At 41.1% G+C, this 14,014-nt stretch overlaps 2 protein-coding genes across 3 annotated transcripts in view; one reads left to right on the forward strand and one right to left on the reverse strand.

Annotated features, from left to right (window-relative positions):
* The window catches only part of LOC111230323 (monocyte to macrophage differentiation factor 2-like), an 11,846-nt gene extending 10,303 nt beyond the window's left edge, over window positions 1–1,543 (reverse strand). Inside the window, exon 1 of the mRNA XM_022757017.1 lies at window positions 1,178–1,543. Within this exon, the coding sequence (XP_022612738.1) occupies window positions 1,178–1,206 (29 nt within the window). The 5' untranslated portion in view covers window positions 1,207–1,543. The remainder of the gene's footprint in view (window positions 1–1,177) is intronic.
* Window positions 1,544–5,949: 4,406 nt separating this feature from the next.
* Window positions 5,950–10,948, forward strand: wipi2 (WD repeat domain, phosphoinositide interacting 2). Of its 2 annotated transcripts, none has more exons than XM_022757013.1 (12): window positions 5,950–6,153; window positions 6,955–7,037; window positions 7,554–7,723; window positions 7,874–7,970; window positions 8,448–8,545; window positions 8,820–8,912; window positions 9,073–9,143; window positions 9,554–9,667; window positions 9,817–9,981; window positions 10,228–10,335; window positions 10,431–10,528; window positions 10,615–10,948. In XM_022757013.1, the coding sequence occupies exons 1-12, from the start codon at window positions 6,080–6,082 to the stop codon at window positions 10,725–10,727; spliced, it is 1,284 nt and encodes a 427-aa protein (XP_022612734.1). In that variant the 5' UTR covers window positions 5,950–6,079; the 3' UTR covers window positions 10,728–10,948. The 2 variants fall into 2 exon arrangements, with proteins under 2 accessions (XP_022612734.1, XP_022612735.1); XM_022757014.1 differs by having other exon boundaries at window positions 9,554–9,661.
* The last annotated feature ends 3,066 nt before the right edge of the window (window positions 10,949–14,014 follow it).

Here is a 14,014-nt window from a genome sequence, read left to right on the forward strand (position 1 = left end):
TGCTTTCTTTTGTTTTCTGTTTATTCATTACTGTTAACTATCTTGCTTTTCATTCATTTTAGCTAACTGCTTATTACTATTTTAGCTAACTGCTAATTACTTTTAGCTAACCATTCAGTAGTTATCTATGCTTTTAGCTAACTATTTTAGCTGTTTATAAATTACTTTTATCTATCATGCTGTTCACTCATTTTAGCTAACTGCTAATTACTTTTAGCTAACCATTCAGTAGTTATCTATGCTTTTAGCTAACTATTTTAAGCTGTTTAATTACTTTTATCTATCTTGCTGTTCACTCATTTTAGCTAACTGCTTATTACTTTTAGCTAACCATTCAGTAGTTTTCTATGCGTTTAGCTAACTATTTCAGCTGTTTATAAATTAATTTTATCTATATTGCTGTTCATTAATTTTAGCTAACTGCTTGTTCATTACTCGCTAACTATTTCAAATGGGTGTAAATGCTTTTAGCTAACTATTTCAGATGTTTACCCATTACTTTTATCAAACTATCTTACTTTTACCTGTGTGTTTATTCATTACTTTTAGCTAACACTTTCAAGTGTTTTCTTTTTTCTTTTTTGCTAAATTTGTTGTTTATCAATTACGTTTAGCTACTTTTAGCTAACTATATAAAGTAGATATCTATGCTTCTAGCTACCTAATTCAACGGTTTATTTATTAGTTTTCATTATTTCAGCTGTTTATCCATTAGGCTACTTTTCCTTAACTATCCTCTCATGCTAACAAGTTTTCATGCACCCAGCTGCAACATGTGATTAGCATCACAGCAATATGTAATCCTGTCTGACTGCTTATTTTACAAATAGGCCGCGTGGATGTATTTTTTAGTAATAAATCATTTCATATTTATTGATATTTTTTCCAGGGAACAACTCTGCAAATCGTTCAGCTCTTTTCAGTCTTTATCCACGAGAACAGCAAGATAAATGGTATCTCTCTCTCTCTCTCTCTCTCACACACACACACACACGCACGCACGCACACACACACAAACTAATCTATAACATCCTTCTGGTTGTCCCTGTGCCAGCCCGTCACTGCGCATGGATGCCCGGAGTCTGTCACACACTCATGAAAAAAATATGGTGCCAGATATTCGCGGTCAAACTCTCCTGACAAGATTTTTTTTTTTTTTTTTTTTTTTTTAAATTACCTTCCAAACTTCGTCCTCTTCAAGTCCATCTCGTGCGTAGGTCGCGTGCGCGCTAACGCGTTGGTGCGCTCGCGCTCTATCTACAGACAGCGGCACACCAGCGAGCGTCGTCCCCTCCTACGGATCCCCCATTCCGGATGTCCCACCGCCGCGCGTCCAAACATAAACACATAAGTCCAGCGGGGGCAACGACCTGCGGAGTCGGTCAACTATTCACCAACAGCAACTCAACGACTTTTGACCGCGGTGTCGGAGCTTTGGTCCGGGGATCAAACAGCGAGCCATCCGGCGGAGAGGAGGCGATGTGCGCCGCGGCTCGCGGTGAGCGGGGAACTATGTAGAGTTTTGTTCCGAGTCTCAGATGTGTTTGCAGGATGTTCCGCGGGACTGAGCTTGTAACCCCTCCTCTCGCCTCCCCTCCCCTTTCCCCTCTCCTGTCTGATGATAACACAGCAGCAAACAGCAACCCCTCCCCACAACACAACACACACACACACACACAACAACACACACAACAACACACACTCTCACACAGTTTTTTCTCAGTCATTTTTATTTTCAACTGGCGTGTGACATGTGAACGTGAGGGGAGCACACAGGGTAAGAAAAAGTGAAAGTTGTAACTTTTATAAACAGAGGAGAGAAAAACAACACAATGGAAAGGAATGCATGTGTGAAAGGTGAGAAATGAGTTTCAGTCTGACACAGGGCTGTAGACATGACTCTAGAAGTCCAAGGTCACCACATTACTCACACAGAAACTCCACACTAGAAATATATATTTTTTTTATTTTGATTTTTTTTTTTAATTATGCTACTTAACCCTCTGGAGTCCGTCTGTGGCCACTGTTTTATTTACAGTTACACAACTTCTTATATCATGTAGAGACACGCTGAAGAAATCAGTGGAAAGTGATGATGTGGGACTTTCATAAACAACTGCACAGAGTCTGAATTGTTCATATTTTCCACGTGATTTATCATTTTAGTGAAAAAGGCACAACAATGAGTGGAAATTAAATCCCTTCCATGGAAATAGACAGTATTATAGTTTCGTTTCTTAGATTGGTGTGTACAAATAGTAAAACAATACTTTTTACAATTTCCAGCTTCTCTATAAGAAAATTTTGATTACAACTAAAGATATGAACATTTTCACTTTCACTATTATATTTCTTCTATCTTGGAGTCCTAGCAGTTTATAATTTGTCAGACTTACAGTGAAGTTTGTGAAAAAGGGAAACAATGCATGTGGGCTCGGGACGGTTTAAAATGTGTGTGACAGAAATGAATGCATAAAGAAATCATCAAAATGGACTCCAGAGGGTTAAAACATCCCTGTACAAAGCAGGTATTAGTAATGACAATGACCTTGGTACTGTGCAGATAAAAACGACAAACATTATTTACATATAAGTTGTTGCTCAAGATCCACTACACATTTCTGTTTAAATGTCATCTGTAAAATCACCACAGTGACTCCATCCATGCGTCCACTTTGGAATCATTTTGCTAATCAGAGCGTTTAAGATCTGTGTTTGCCCCCATGTCTCTGTGATTCTGTGTCAGCTGTGTCCTCTGGATCAGTTTACTGTTGTCAGGGTCTGAGCGGCCGCCTCTCCTCCAGAGGTCTGTCAGCACAGGCAGAGGGCCAACGCACCGTGTACTGGCCTTTGGTTTACACAAGCCGAAGCTTCCACACAAACATGATAGACAGACGGACGGACGGACGGACAGAGGTGAGGTGTGGGAAACAGATAGTGAGGCCAATTACTCACCTTTAGAATCACTTAAGAGACAAATGTTGATGTTGATGATAAGATGCTATGATGATAACAGACAGCAAATGTGCTGAGAAATATGTTTTATATTATTTTAAGGATTTTTTTTATCCAATGACAACATGAAAAAAATATGTAATATAATATATATATAAAATAGCATGTCCAATTTTTCTTATAGCCTCTATTGGTCACTTAAAAAAGATTTAATATGAAGTCAATATACATGTTTGAAACACACACACACACACACACACACTGTCAGGTGCATATTATTTACCTGTACACATGTGCTCATCTGGCCACTGTCATTGATATTTTGAATGTTATCTCTAAACTCAGCCACAGTGGTAAATGTGTAACATGTTTTGTTGAAAGAGAGGGAAATCATTGGAGGTCTGTGTGTTTGCATAATGTGTCTGTTCTGTTTCATGCAGCTGCTGCACGTTGCCACAAAGGGCTTCTGGTGGACACTGTTATTGTTTGACAATATTTAATTTTCCATTCAGTGTGTGTGTGTGTGTGTGTGTGCGCGTGTGCGTGCGTGCGTACACGTGTGTGTGTGTGTGTGCGTGTGTTTGAAGAGAAGCATGAGTGGATCTGCAAAATGAAGTTCAGCGACACAGAGAGATAAATGGAGGCATGAAGTGGAGCCATGTCTTCTGAAAGAGAAATGTATATTAATGTCACATACAGCTTAACATCATTGTTTGTGAGGACAACAGGAGCGTTCATTAGGGTGAAGGTTCATCATGGTGGACTGATTTCTTCTCAGTGTCGTTTGGTTTTCTCAGGTTTGTTGCTTTGTCTTTTTCTTGCCTTTTTATGCTTGTGCCAAGTAGCTGACAGTGTTTCTGCTCCACATCCTTCTTTTGTTCTGTGAGATCCACACACAGGATGAGCCGCAGCTGTCTGCACAGCCTGTCTCAGGGCAGCCTCGTCTTAACTGCCCAGCTTTAAGTTTCTATATCCACGTCAAGAATTTTTATCAGTCACGAATGCGGTGTGACATGCTCAGACTTACACCTGAAATTGCCCTGAAACTAACGCACGCAGATGAGACCTGTGACTCACATCCCAAATTACACTCATCGTTTCCCTCTCATCCCACGCCCCAGATCTTGTTGCTCCAGCCGCCAGAGTTGTTATTGTATAAGTTGTCGAGCTCGTGCTCAGAGACAGGCCAGTCAGAGGATCGTCGATATGGGGCCCGTGAACAACAGTGATGTTGAAATGAATAGATGGTGTTCACAGAAATTATGAAATAAAGGCAATTTAATAGAATTATTTACCCTAATATCTTAATTTTTTGTAATTTTTGGTATTCATTTTAACACCATACCAATTATATGCAACTGACAGATAAAAATGTTACACATTCAATACTGTACATCGACATACTGCATATGAACTTTGATATATTGGGACATAGATTTTGATTTAATATGTTTTTCACATGTATTAAAAAACAATGTGTGCTAATATGTAGCAGAAATATTTGTTTTGTTCAAATATTACACTATTTATGTGGCAAACTGTACCTGTAGGCCTATCTATCATATATGGTTTAATATAGAGTGTAATATACACCCCTATACTCAACATGAATAAATATTTTTTTGACAAATGTGATTTTACCATGTGCAGGTCTTACAGGTGCTTTTTGCTTTACATACAGTAGGTTTGTCAAGAGTCATAACAGTACACAGGGATAATAAAGCACACAATATAGATTCAGTTTGTTATGAATATTTGTTGTTGCAGAAATCTTGAAAGTTAGATTAAATTATTATATCTATAAATTTATAATACATATAAAACTATATATATTTAGAGAGAGAGTTTTACTACTCTATAAAATATATGTTTTTTAATTTGTAGCCTTTGCACTTGTACAGTATTTTCCTTTAATGTTACTTTATACTTCTACTTCATTACATTTCAGAGGGAAATATTGTTCTTTCTACAGCACTATGTACACAGTATGTGACACCTTTAGTCAGCAGTTACTTTGTCGATTATGATTTTTACGTACAAAATATATGAAGATCTTATAAAATATGATGCTTTGTTAAAAATCCAACTACCCAACAGGATATACATATACAATGCATAAACAAGTAGTCAATTAATCAATCAACTGATAGACAGAATATTAATTGGAAACCATTTTGATAGCTGTTTAAGTAAATTTTGGTGCAAAGCTGAGATTTTTTAAATGTGAGAATTTTCTGCTAAAGAGTCATTTCAATTTATTTAAAATTTTTTTTTGAGGTTTGGACTCTTGGTTGGACAAGACAGGATTATGAACTATAAAGCTATAGTATCACTATAAATTTTTATAAACCAAACATTTGATTAATTGAGAAAATAATCAGCAGATTAATCCATAATGTAAACAACCATTAATTGCAACCTTATTAAAAATAGCTAAGAATGAGCACCATCACACCCAGCAGTGAAAATTTCACAAATTTTCTGCATTGAATTCTTCAATTTTTAATACTTAATATTACATTTTTCTCACTGTACTTTACACTTTCAATACAGGACGTTTACTTGTAATACACCTTTTGAAAAAAGTGATTGGTACTTTTATTAAATTGATTTGAATAATTCCTCCACCACAGCTGGTCTGTATTATCTTATCCTGCATATGTTCAGTAAATATAATATCTTTAACACCATTCATTTTAAATGATGTTTGCTCATATTGACGGTGGGGGGCGCTGTTAGATCAAATCATGAGTAGTAACTGTACAGCGGAGGAGAGCTGTGTCAGCTCGTGCTTCCTCTCCTCCGTAGAACCGAGACATCGGAAACAGAAATACTACTCCCACTTATATTGAATTACATGTTATGTGTTCACCATCCTCACCTGGACAGCGCGCGTAGAAAAACTGTCCTGTCTCTTTAAAGGTGCCTCACGCTGCGTCCTCGGAGCATGCGCAGTAAGGGGGAGCAACAGCCTCTATGAAAAACAACAACAATCACTACAGTAGGGCCAGGGAAGAGAGATGGCTCCGTGAAGCTCCACACTTCTGGTCCTCACCACAGTTGTAATCCCAGCCCGACTGCTGCTATTTCTACCGGAGCTTTATATGTCGATGTTGCCGAGCTCATGAACTTGGCTAGTCAGAGCGGGGATGCTGGCGGCAGCCAGCTCCTCTTCGCCAACTTTAACCAGGACAACACGTAAGGCAGGGCCGGGGGAGAGTGTCTGGGGGATCCGATGGCCTTTGCTGTCAAGCTAGCTGTCGGTAGCTAGCTCAGTGTGGACTTGTTTGGGCGTCTTACGGGATGACAGGGCTCGATGTGAAAAAGCCTGGATGTGGTTTCTCACGTTAGAAATTGCTACCGAGACACGCAGATGTTAGCTAGCTAATGGAAATGTGCAGATATGTTTTATTTCAGCCGTCACGAGCATAGCTTTCTAGCTAACGTGATGTTGTGTGGTCCGAGGCTAACTTTAGCCACAATACACATGTAGGTTAGGTGTCATGTAACTTCTCGGGTGTCAGAGGTGAAATTTGTTATGATCAGTATATTGATTACAGATGGATTTAGCCGAAGTCAAAGTCATTCTGGTTGGTTTGAACGCTAATGTTGTCCGGCTGACATTTTCCAGGACTGGCGCTACAGGAGGAGGACAGTTTGACAAAGCTGTAACGGTCTCAAACCGGGGCACTGCCTTTTATTGTCCTACAGACTCAATAACATGTAGAAATACCTTTGTAACGCACGGGTTATTCCGTTAAATTTACTGGTGGCCGCTGTACACCACAGAGGCCTGGTGCTATTGCAAAACATCTCCAGTCCTGTGACGAGACCGAGATCACTGATATTAACCAGGCTGATCCCTCCAGGGTCTAGTCTGAAAGGCCTGTGTAATAATGACACTTGAGTCCATCAGTATTCAGTGTGTACGGGTGTGATATTTCGCTGATGCAATGCTTGACCAATGCTGCTGTTGTCGTGTTTCTTTTATGTAAATAGGTCCTTAGCTGTTGGCACCAAATCAGGATACAAGTTTTTCTCCCTGTCCTCTGTGGACAAATTGGAGCAGATATATGAATGTAGTAAGTATTTTCTACCCACTTGTTAGTAAACCGTGTATTGTTCTTCAATAACTGTGTTACTGCTCTGTAATATTATTGCTTAGTCATGTTTTCTGAGTTATTGTGTTTAATGCTTGCTGTCTACACAGAACACAATCACAGCACCATTAGAGGATTGCTATTACTTTAAATATTAATTAAGTTTGTCAGCACTTTTCTTCTATTCTTTAACATCAAGCTTCCCCCTCATTATTGGATTTATATACATTATAGTATGTTCTCTGCTACATCCTCAATATGCACCCATGCATGTACTTTTGTCAAGGAATCAGCTTACTTCCCTAAATGTGCTGTTAGATGGGATCATGTGATGCTTTCATTTGCACTGTGTCACTCCCTTAACAGTTAAAAATGACTACCACACGAATCACAGTAAGGCAGCTAAAAAAAGATGAGAGGTGCGAAGTGATTATTTTTGTGTGTGTGTGTGTGTGTGTGTGTGTGTGTGTGTGTGTGTGTGTGTGTGTGTGTCTGCAGCGGACACGGAGGATGTGTGTATCGTGGAGCGTCTGTTCTCCAGCAGCCTGGTGGCCATCGTCAGCCTGAAGGCCCCCAGGAAACTCAAAGTCTGTCACTTCAAGAAGGGAACCGAGATCTGCAACTACTCCTATTCCAACACCATACTGGCCGTCAAACTCAACAGACAGGTAGGAAGACGAGGGCACAGAAATACCTGTCTGTCTCGCCCCGTCTCGTGTCCCGGTCGGCTAATGAATCAGTGCAGCAAAACGTCTGTGTGGTGTTCTGTCTTTGACCGTGATGTCGTCGGTGGTGTTGTTGATGTGGATCCTCTGCAGAGGCTGATCGTGTGTCTGGAGGAGTCGCTGTACATTCACAACATCCGAGACATGAAAGTGCTTCACACCATCAGAGAGACTCCACCCAACCCTTCAGGTGAGTCTGCACAATGACGAGTATCATCTCAACATAGTATGGTATACAGTAGTACAGTGCTCAAAGGGGGAAAAGGAAATACAAGGAAGGGGGTTTTTCCTTATACAGTATATGCACACACAGTGAAAACGGGGATGATGCTTTCTTCAGGTTTTTCAGGTTTTTGGTTTCTCTTTCATTTTTCTTAGTTTATTTACAGTTAGCCGTGTTGTTTTCCAGCCTGTTCATCATTATCTCTGTGCTGGCTGCTGCTGTAATCTCCCACTGCTAACTGCAGAACAAAAGAAAGAAAGCCGATGCTGCCAGAACTATTACAGATCTTGTGGTTATTGCAGTCTCTCAGTGTATGCCATTTATTTGTTTTTTTATCAGTTTCGGTTTCACAGATTTTCAAGTTCAGATAAATGTGGTTCTGCTGCGATCTGTTTTATCAGTCTCTTGTTAATTAGTTTCCATTTGTTTACACGTTTTCTCCAGGACTGTGCGCCCTTTCCATCAGTAATGATAACTGCTACCTGGCGTATCCAGGCAGCGCTACAATAGGAGAAGTTCAGGTGTTTGACACAGTCAACCTGGTAGGTGAACACAAAGTACAGCAAAGCCCTCTGCCTGTAATAAAGTCCTGAGGTTTAATATGTTCTCTCTCCTCAGCTCTTATCTCATCATGTTTGTAATGGTTCACAAACACCTGCATGTTGTAGCCGAGGCATTGTTTCTGCTGCTTATTGTGTTGGATAATGACTATTGAGTTTCCTGTTGGAAAAGAGCCAAAGCTAAATCTTGTTCATTACGACTCTGTTTCTAAAGAAGCACATCTCTAACGAGGGTGTGTTTTTGGGTTTTTTCCAGCGAGCGGCTAATATGATTCCAGCCCACGACAGCCCGTTAGCGGCGCTGGCTTTCGATGCCAGTGGAACCAAACTGGCCACAGCCTCAGAGAAGGTTAGGACAGTTGTTAGCACTGCTGTTATCTAAGTGGCTGATTTGTGTTTGATTTTGTTTTGTTTTGTTTTCCGCCTGAGTAAATGCTGATCCTCGTCGTTTGGTTCCTTTTCAAGTGTTATCATCTTCTGTATATCTGTTTTCTTTCACTTCCTCCCAGGGCACAGTCATTCGTGTCTTCTCAATCCCAGAGGGACAGAAGCTCTTTGAGTTTCGGCGAGGAGTCAAGAGGTAGAGCGGATTTGATGATTGACTCGCTACGGTTCTGGGTTTTCAGAAATGAAAGTGGTTTTACTGTGATGATGATAATAATAATAATAATAATAATAATAATGATAATGATAAGCTTTATCTATACAGCACGTGTGAAAACACAGGTACAAAGTGCTTTACAAGACGAGATAAAAATTGAGGACGAACAAGTTTAAAAGTGGAGGGAGAGAACAGTGATGATGAAGTTCAGTAAAAATGAGAAAAAGCTGTCTAAAATAATTTAAAGTAATTGATAAAAAACAGGATGATGACTTGATATAATCATATATTTAAAACATAAGTAGATAAGTGATGGACTGGCGTGATTCTGTAGGTTCAACTGCTGCTCTGTGCGACTGTTGTACATGTTTCTGTGCTTCATCTCTTAGGTGTGTGAGCATTTGCTCGTTGGCGTTCAGTATGGAGGGCCTGTACCTGTCGGCCTCCAGCAACACAGAGACGGTCCACATCTTCAAGTTAGAAACGCAGAAGGAGAAGTATGTGTATGTATCATTCTGTCTGCCAGATCTTAAAGACTCTCCTGAGGCAGCTCGGCTGGGTTTTCCTACTTGATTATTATCATGTTAAACAGAGAAACACAGTCTTCTCAAATTCTATGTGTGTGTGTGTGTGTGTGTGTGTTTGTGTGTAGGCCTGCGGAGGAGCCCACCACATGGGGAGGGTATCTGGGCAAGGTCCTGATGGCGTCCACCACCTACCTGCCTTCCCAGGTCACGGAGATGTTCACCCAGGGCCGAGCCTTCGCCACCGTTCGCCTGCCCTTCTGCGGACACAAGAACATCTGCGCCTTAGCTGTGTGAGTGCCCGTCTGCTGTCTGCGCTGCGTTCACATACACAGACAAGTCATGGAAATTTGTGTTGCACTTCTTATTCAGTTTCGCATTTTGCTGCTAATTAGCATCTGATGTATAAAGTTGATTTGGTTTTGATTCATTTATTAAGATGAAAAACTAAATTATCTTTTATTTTGGTTCTGGTTGTTGATCAAGTCTTTTTTTTTTTTTTTGTTTGTGAACTTTTGTTTTACATTGTTTTAAATCAGGATTCAGAAGATTCCCAGATTGTTGGTTGCAGCAGCTGATGGTTACCTGTATCTCTACAACCTGGATCCACAGGAGGGAGGGGAATGCACACTTATGAAGCAGCACAGGTGATACACACACACACACACACACACACACACACACTCACACACACACAGTTAATAGTTTCTTTTACTGAATCTGTGCTTGTGATTGACCCCAGGTTAGACGGCAGCGCTGAAGCACCCAATGAGATCCTTGAGCAGGGGTCACATGACCGCCCACTTGTGGCCCAAACCTATAGTGCTGCAGTCACTAAAGGTAAGTCAGACAGATGCAGTTTTAAAAGTAGAATGTAAACAAAGATTTTAGATTCAATATTTGACCTTTCACTTCTCGTTGCCTAGGTTACTGCGAAGAGCAGGGCGCTGTGGGGGGGGCGGGCCTCGAAGATGACCTCAATGACTTGCGCTTGGAGGAAGAGAACGAGCAACCGCCGCTCATCCTTGAAACTGACTGACGAACTGCGAACGGCCGTACCCACCAATCAGAGGGCTCCTCTGGTGCTGCTATGAACATGTGACACATGGGGGGGCAGGGGCAGGATCAAAGACCAGGGGGTGTTTTTTTAAAACGCTCAAAGCGTTCAAGAGCCTGTCTGTCAGTCAGTCTGTGCGTTCGTCTGTTCACATCCATGTCCGTCTTTTTTCTCCCCTCCTTCCCTCCCCCGCCCCCTCACCCCTGCCCGCCCCCCTCAGTCGTGCCTGCGCAGGCCCGACTGAAGCTTTGCATGTACACGTGCCAACCGCTACAAACATGCTCCAATGTGAAAATGAGCATCTGTGTGTGTGTATTGATCATTTGATCAACAAAACAAAAGAAAAAAAGAAATGTAGCTGTGTCTCCAATTAAGACACGCACACGCACACGCACACACACACACACACACACACACACATACATACATACATACATACATACATACATACATACATACATACATACATACACACACACACACACACACACACAGACGCAAGCACTGTGTAAAATGAAAGTGATTGTGTAAGTGCCTCTCTGCCCCAGAGTCGTGGTGTCTCCTGTCTGAGAGAGAGAGAGAGAGAGAGAGAGGGAGAGAGAGAGAGGGATCTCTTTGCATTGGCTTTTATAAAAATCTTATTTTCAGTTGTTGGATCTTAATGGAGGGTGTGTACCATCTTTTCTAACCTCTTCCTCTCTCACTGTCCCGCGAAAAGTTTGGCGTCGGTCGCGTTTCAGCTTGAAAATAGTGATGTGGAAGAAGCTTCTGGCTTAAGGCAGAGGTGTGTGTGTGAGTACGAGAGAGTGAGTGTTAGTGTGTGTGTGTGTGTGTGCGTGTGCACGCGCTCATGGCTGAGACCTCATTTGTGTGTGTTCGCTGGGCATGTACATTAGCTAAACAGTGAGTAATTAGCCTCCACTCGTCCGCGCTCACGTTTACCTCATCCACACAGAGGCTCGGTGGACCTTGCCGCCCTCCTCCCCCCTCCTCCCTCCTCCTCAGGCCTGCAGTCATTGGTTGATTTTAAACTCTGATATTAATGATCTTTTTTTTTTTTTTTTTTTTTTAAATTTAAATCTACATAACCAATCATAACCAATGATGTGTCATGCGTATGAAAACATGCATGGTGGTGTTGATGTGCTACTGTGTCCATACGTCGGAGATATCTGGGTGGTGGCGGTCAGTTAGAGTCGGGCAGCAGATCAGTTGAGAGCGGCGGGGACGCTGTCAGTGGACGAGTCTTCAGTGACAGCCTCCTCTTCCTCCTCATCCCACTGTATCTCTTCTCTGTACATAACTAGATGTGGCAAGAATTCCCTGTACCGTATTGTCATGACTTCAAGACTCTGGCATGGTGAGTGTTTGGCCATCGAGTCAAAACTGTGGATTAATAATTCGATTGATCAGGAGCTCAGGCTGAGACGCATCAACCGGTCCAGGATGCTGCATGATTCCCTTCATTTAATCCTTTTGGTGTCTGAAGCCACTAAACGAGGACTAGCCGTGGGGTTTTGGAGTGTCAGGCATTTTCTAATGATTTTGTATAAAATGTGAAACATTCATCTGAAACTAAAATGAAAATAAATTCCATGTTGATGTATGAGATAGGTGCCGTTTGTTCTTGTTACACTGGCGTTTCAGATTCACTGAGACAAGCAACTGAAGGACATTTGAATAAGTGAACTAAATATTCTTAATTTATCCCAGATAGAATTTTATAATAATTTCTTATAATAGGTGAAAATAAATTCACTCCTAGCACACTGCTCCAGGATCAAAATGCACTCTTCAAAAACACAGTGTAATCTTCACACAGTGTCATGATTCATAAGGATCACCTGTCACTGTGTTACCAGCCTCAGACCTTCAGGGGCCTCAGAGTATCACGATATATCTTTGTGGTGATTTGAGTGATTGCACGTCTCTGCAGTTTTATGTGCCACAAAAACTGTAAGCTGAAATGAGAAGTGGCTGCTGCATTTTAAACCCTGCATTAAGATTTATTTTTTTAAATTTATTATTTATTATTAGCACTGTTTTCATTATTATTTTCAGCAGGTAGTTGCTAACCTTCCTGTCAGCTGTTTGGCTCTGGGCAGCTAGCGTACAGCAGGTTTATCAAACCTTCCTTGCTGAGGTTAATTACATGATGAATATTCTGGTTCCACTTCACAATAAGACTTCTCTTAAAAATGATTTATAAATGGTTCTTAATGATGTTTTTAATCCGGTTGTTGACACTTTATAAACATAAGTTATAACACAGTTTTTATACATTGATGCAGGCTCACTATTTGGCAAGCTCAAGTTAATACTTACTCATTAATCTTACTAATGAGTTACTACCATTTATAAAGGAGTCTTATTGTGAAGTGTAAAACACATCAACATTTAATAATGGAACGGTAGTAACTCAGTAGTAGGATTAATGAGTAGTAAGCATTAACTTGATCTTGCCAAATAGTGAGCCTGCATCAATGTATAACATGTTTATAATTGTTTATTTATGATTTATAACTAATAACCTAATTATAAACCGTTTATAAATCCTCTATAAAAGGGAAGTCTTATTGTGAAGTGGTACGGATATTCTTTAATAAATTAGCATTTAACCACATTATTATGAATGAAGTTGGGAAGGATTTTTGGTGTGAACTGGAGGCAGCAGGTAGCTCCGCTGTAGGTGCGTTACTCGATCACCTGCGTGAACACTGTTGATGTTTGTCTCTTTAGATTCACTCACTGGATTTGGAGACTCTGGTCCATGTAACGGCTGAAGACTCGAAAACACTAAATATGAAGGAGCGCAATGATGACGGGACGCTTCAGGTCAACTTGCTCTTTGTTTATTAAGACTTTGCAGCAGGTCACCACACACACTGTTAACACACCGGGCAGGAGCGACACACACACACACACACACACACACACACACACACAGGTGGGCTCTCTGTCGTTGACGTGAGAACACAGCTTCAACCACTCCTCCCTCCGGTCTGAAGACACACACTGAGATGACGGACACACACACACACACACAAAAACCTGACATGAGGGCAAAGGTCGGACAACTGAACCTCCATCCCTGTACTGCAGACACACACACACACACACACACACACACACACACAGTCAAGACATACTGACAGTAACACGGCGTGCAGGCTAAACTGGACTAGAACAGGCCGTGTGACCAATCCTGTGACTACACTCATTAAGACTGTTGGTGATGTTAAAGACTCCTGTCATTATTCTGCGTAAGA

Source organism: Seriola dumerili, unplaced genomic scaffold (assembly GCF_002260705.1).
Source record: "Seriola dumerili isolate Sdu_G_001 unplaced genomic scaffold, Sdu_1.0 BDQW01000262.1, whole genome shotgun sequence".
Lineage (NCBI taxonomy): Eukaryota > Metazoa > Chordata > Actinopteri > Carangiformes > Carangidae > Seriola > Seriola dumerili.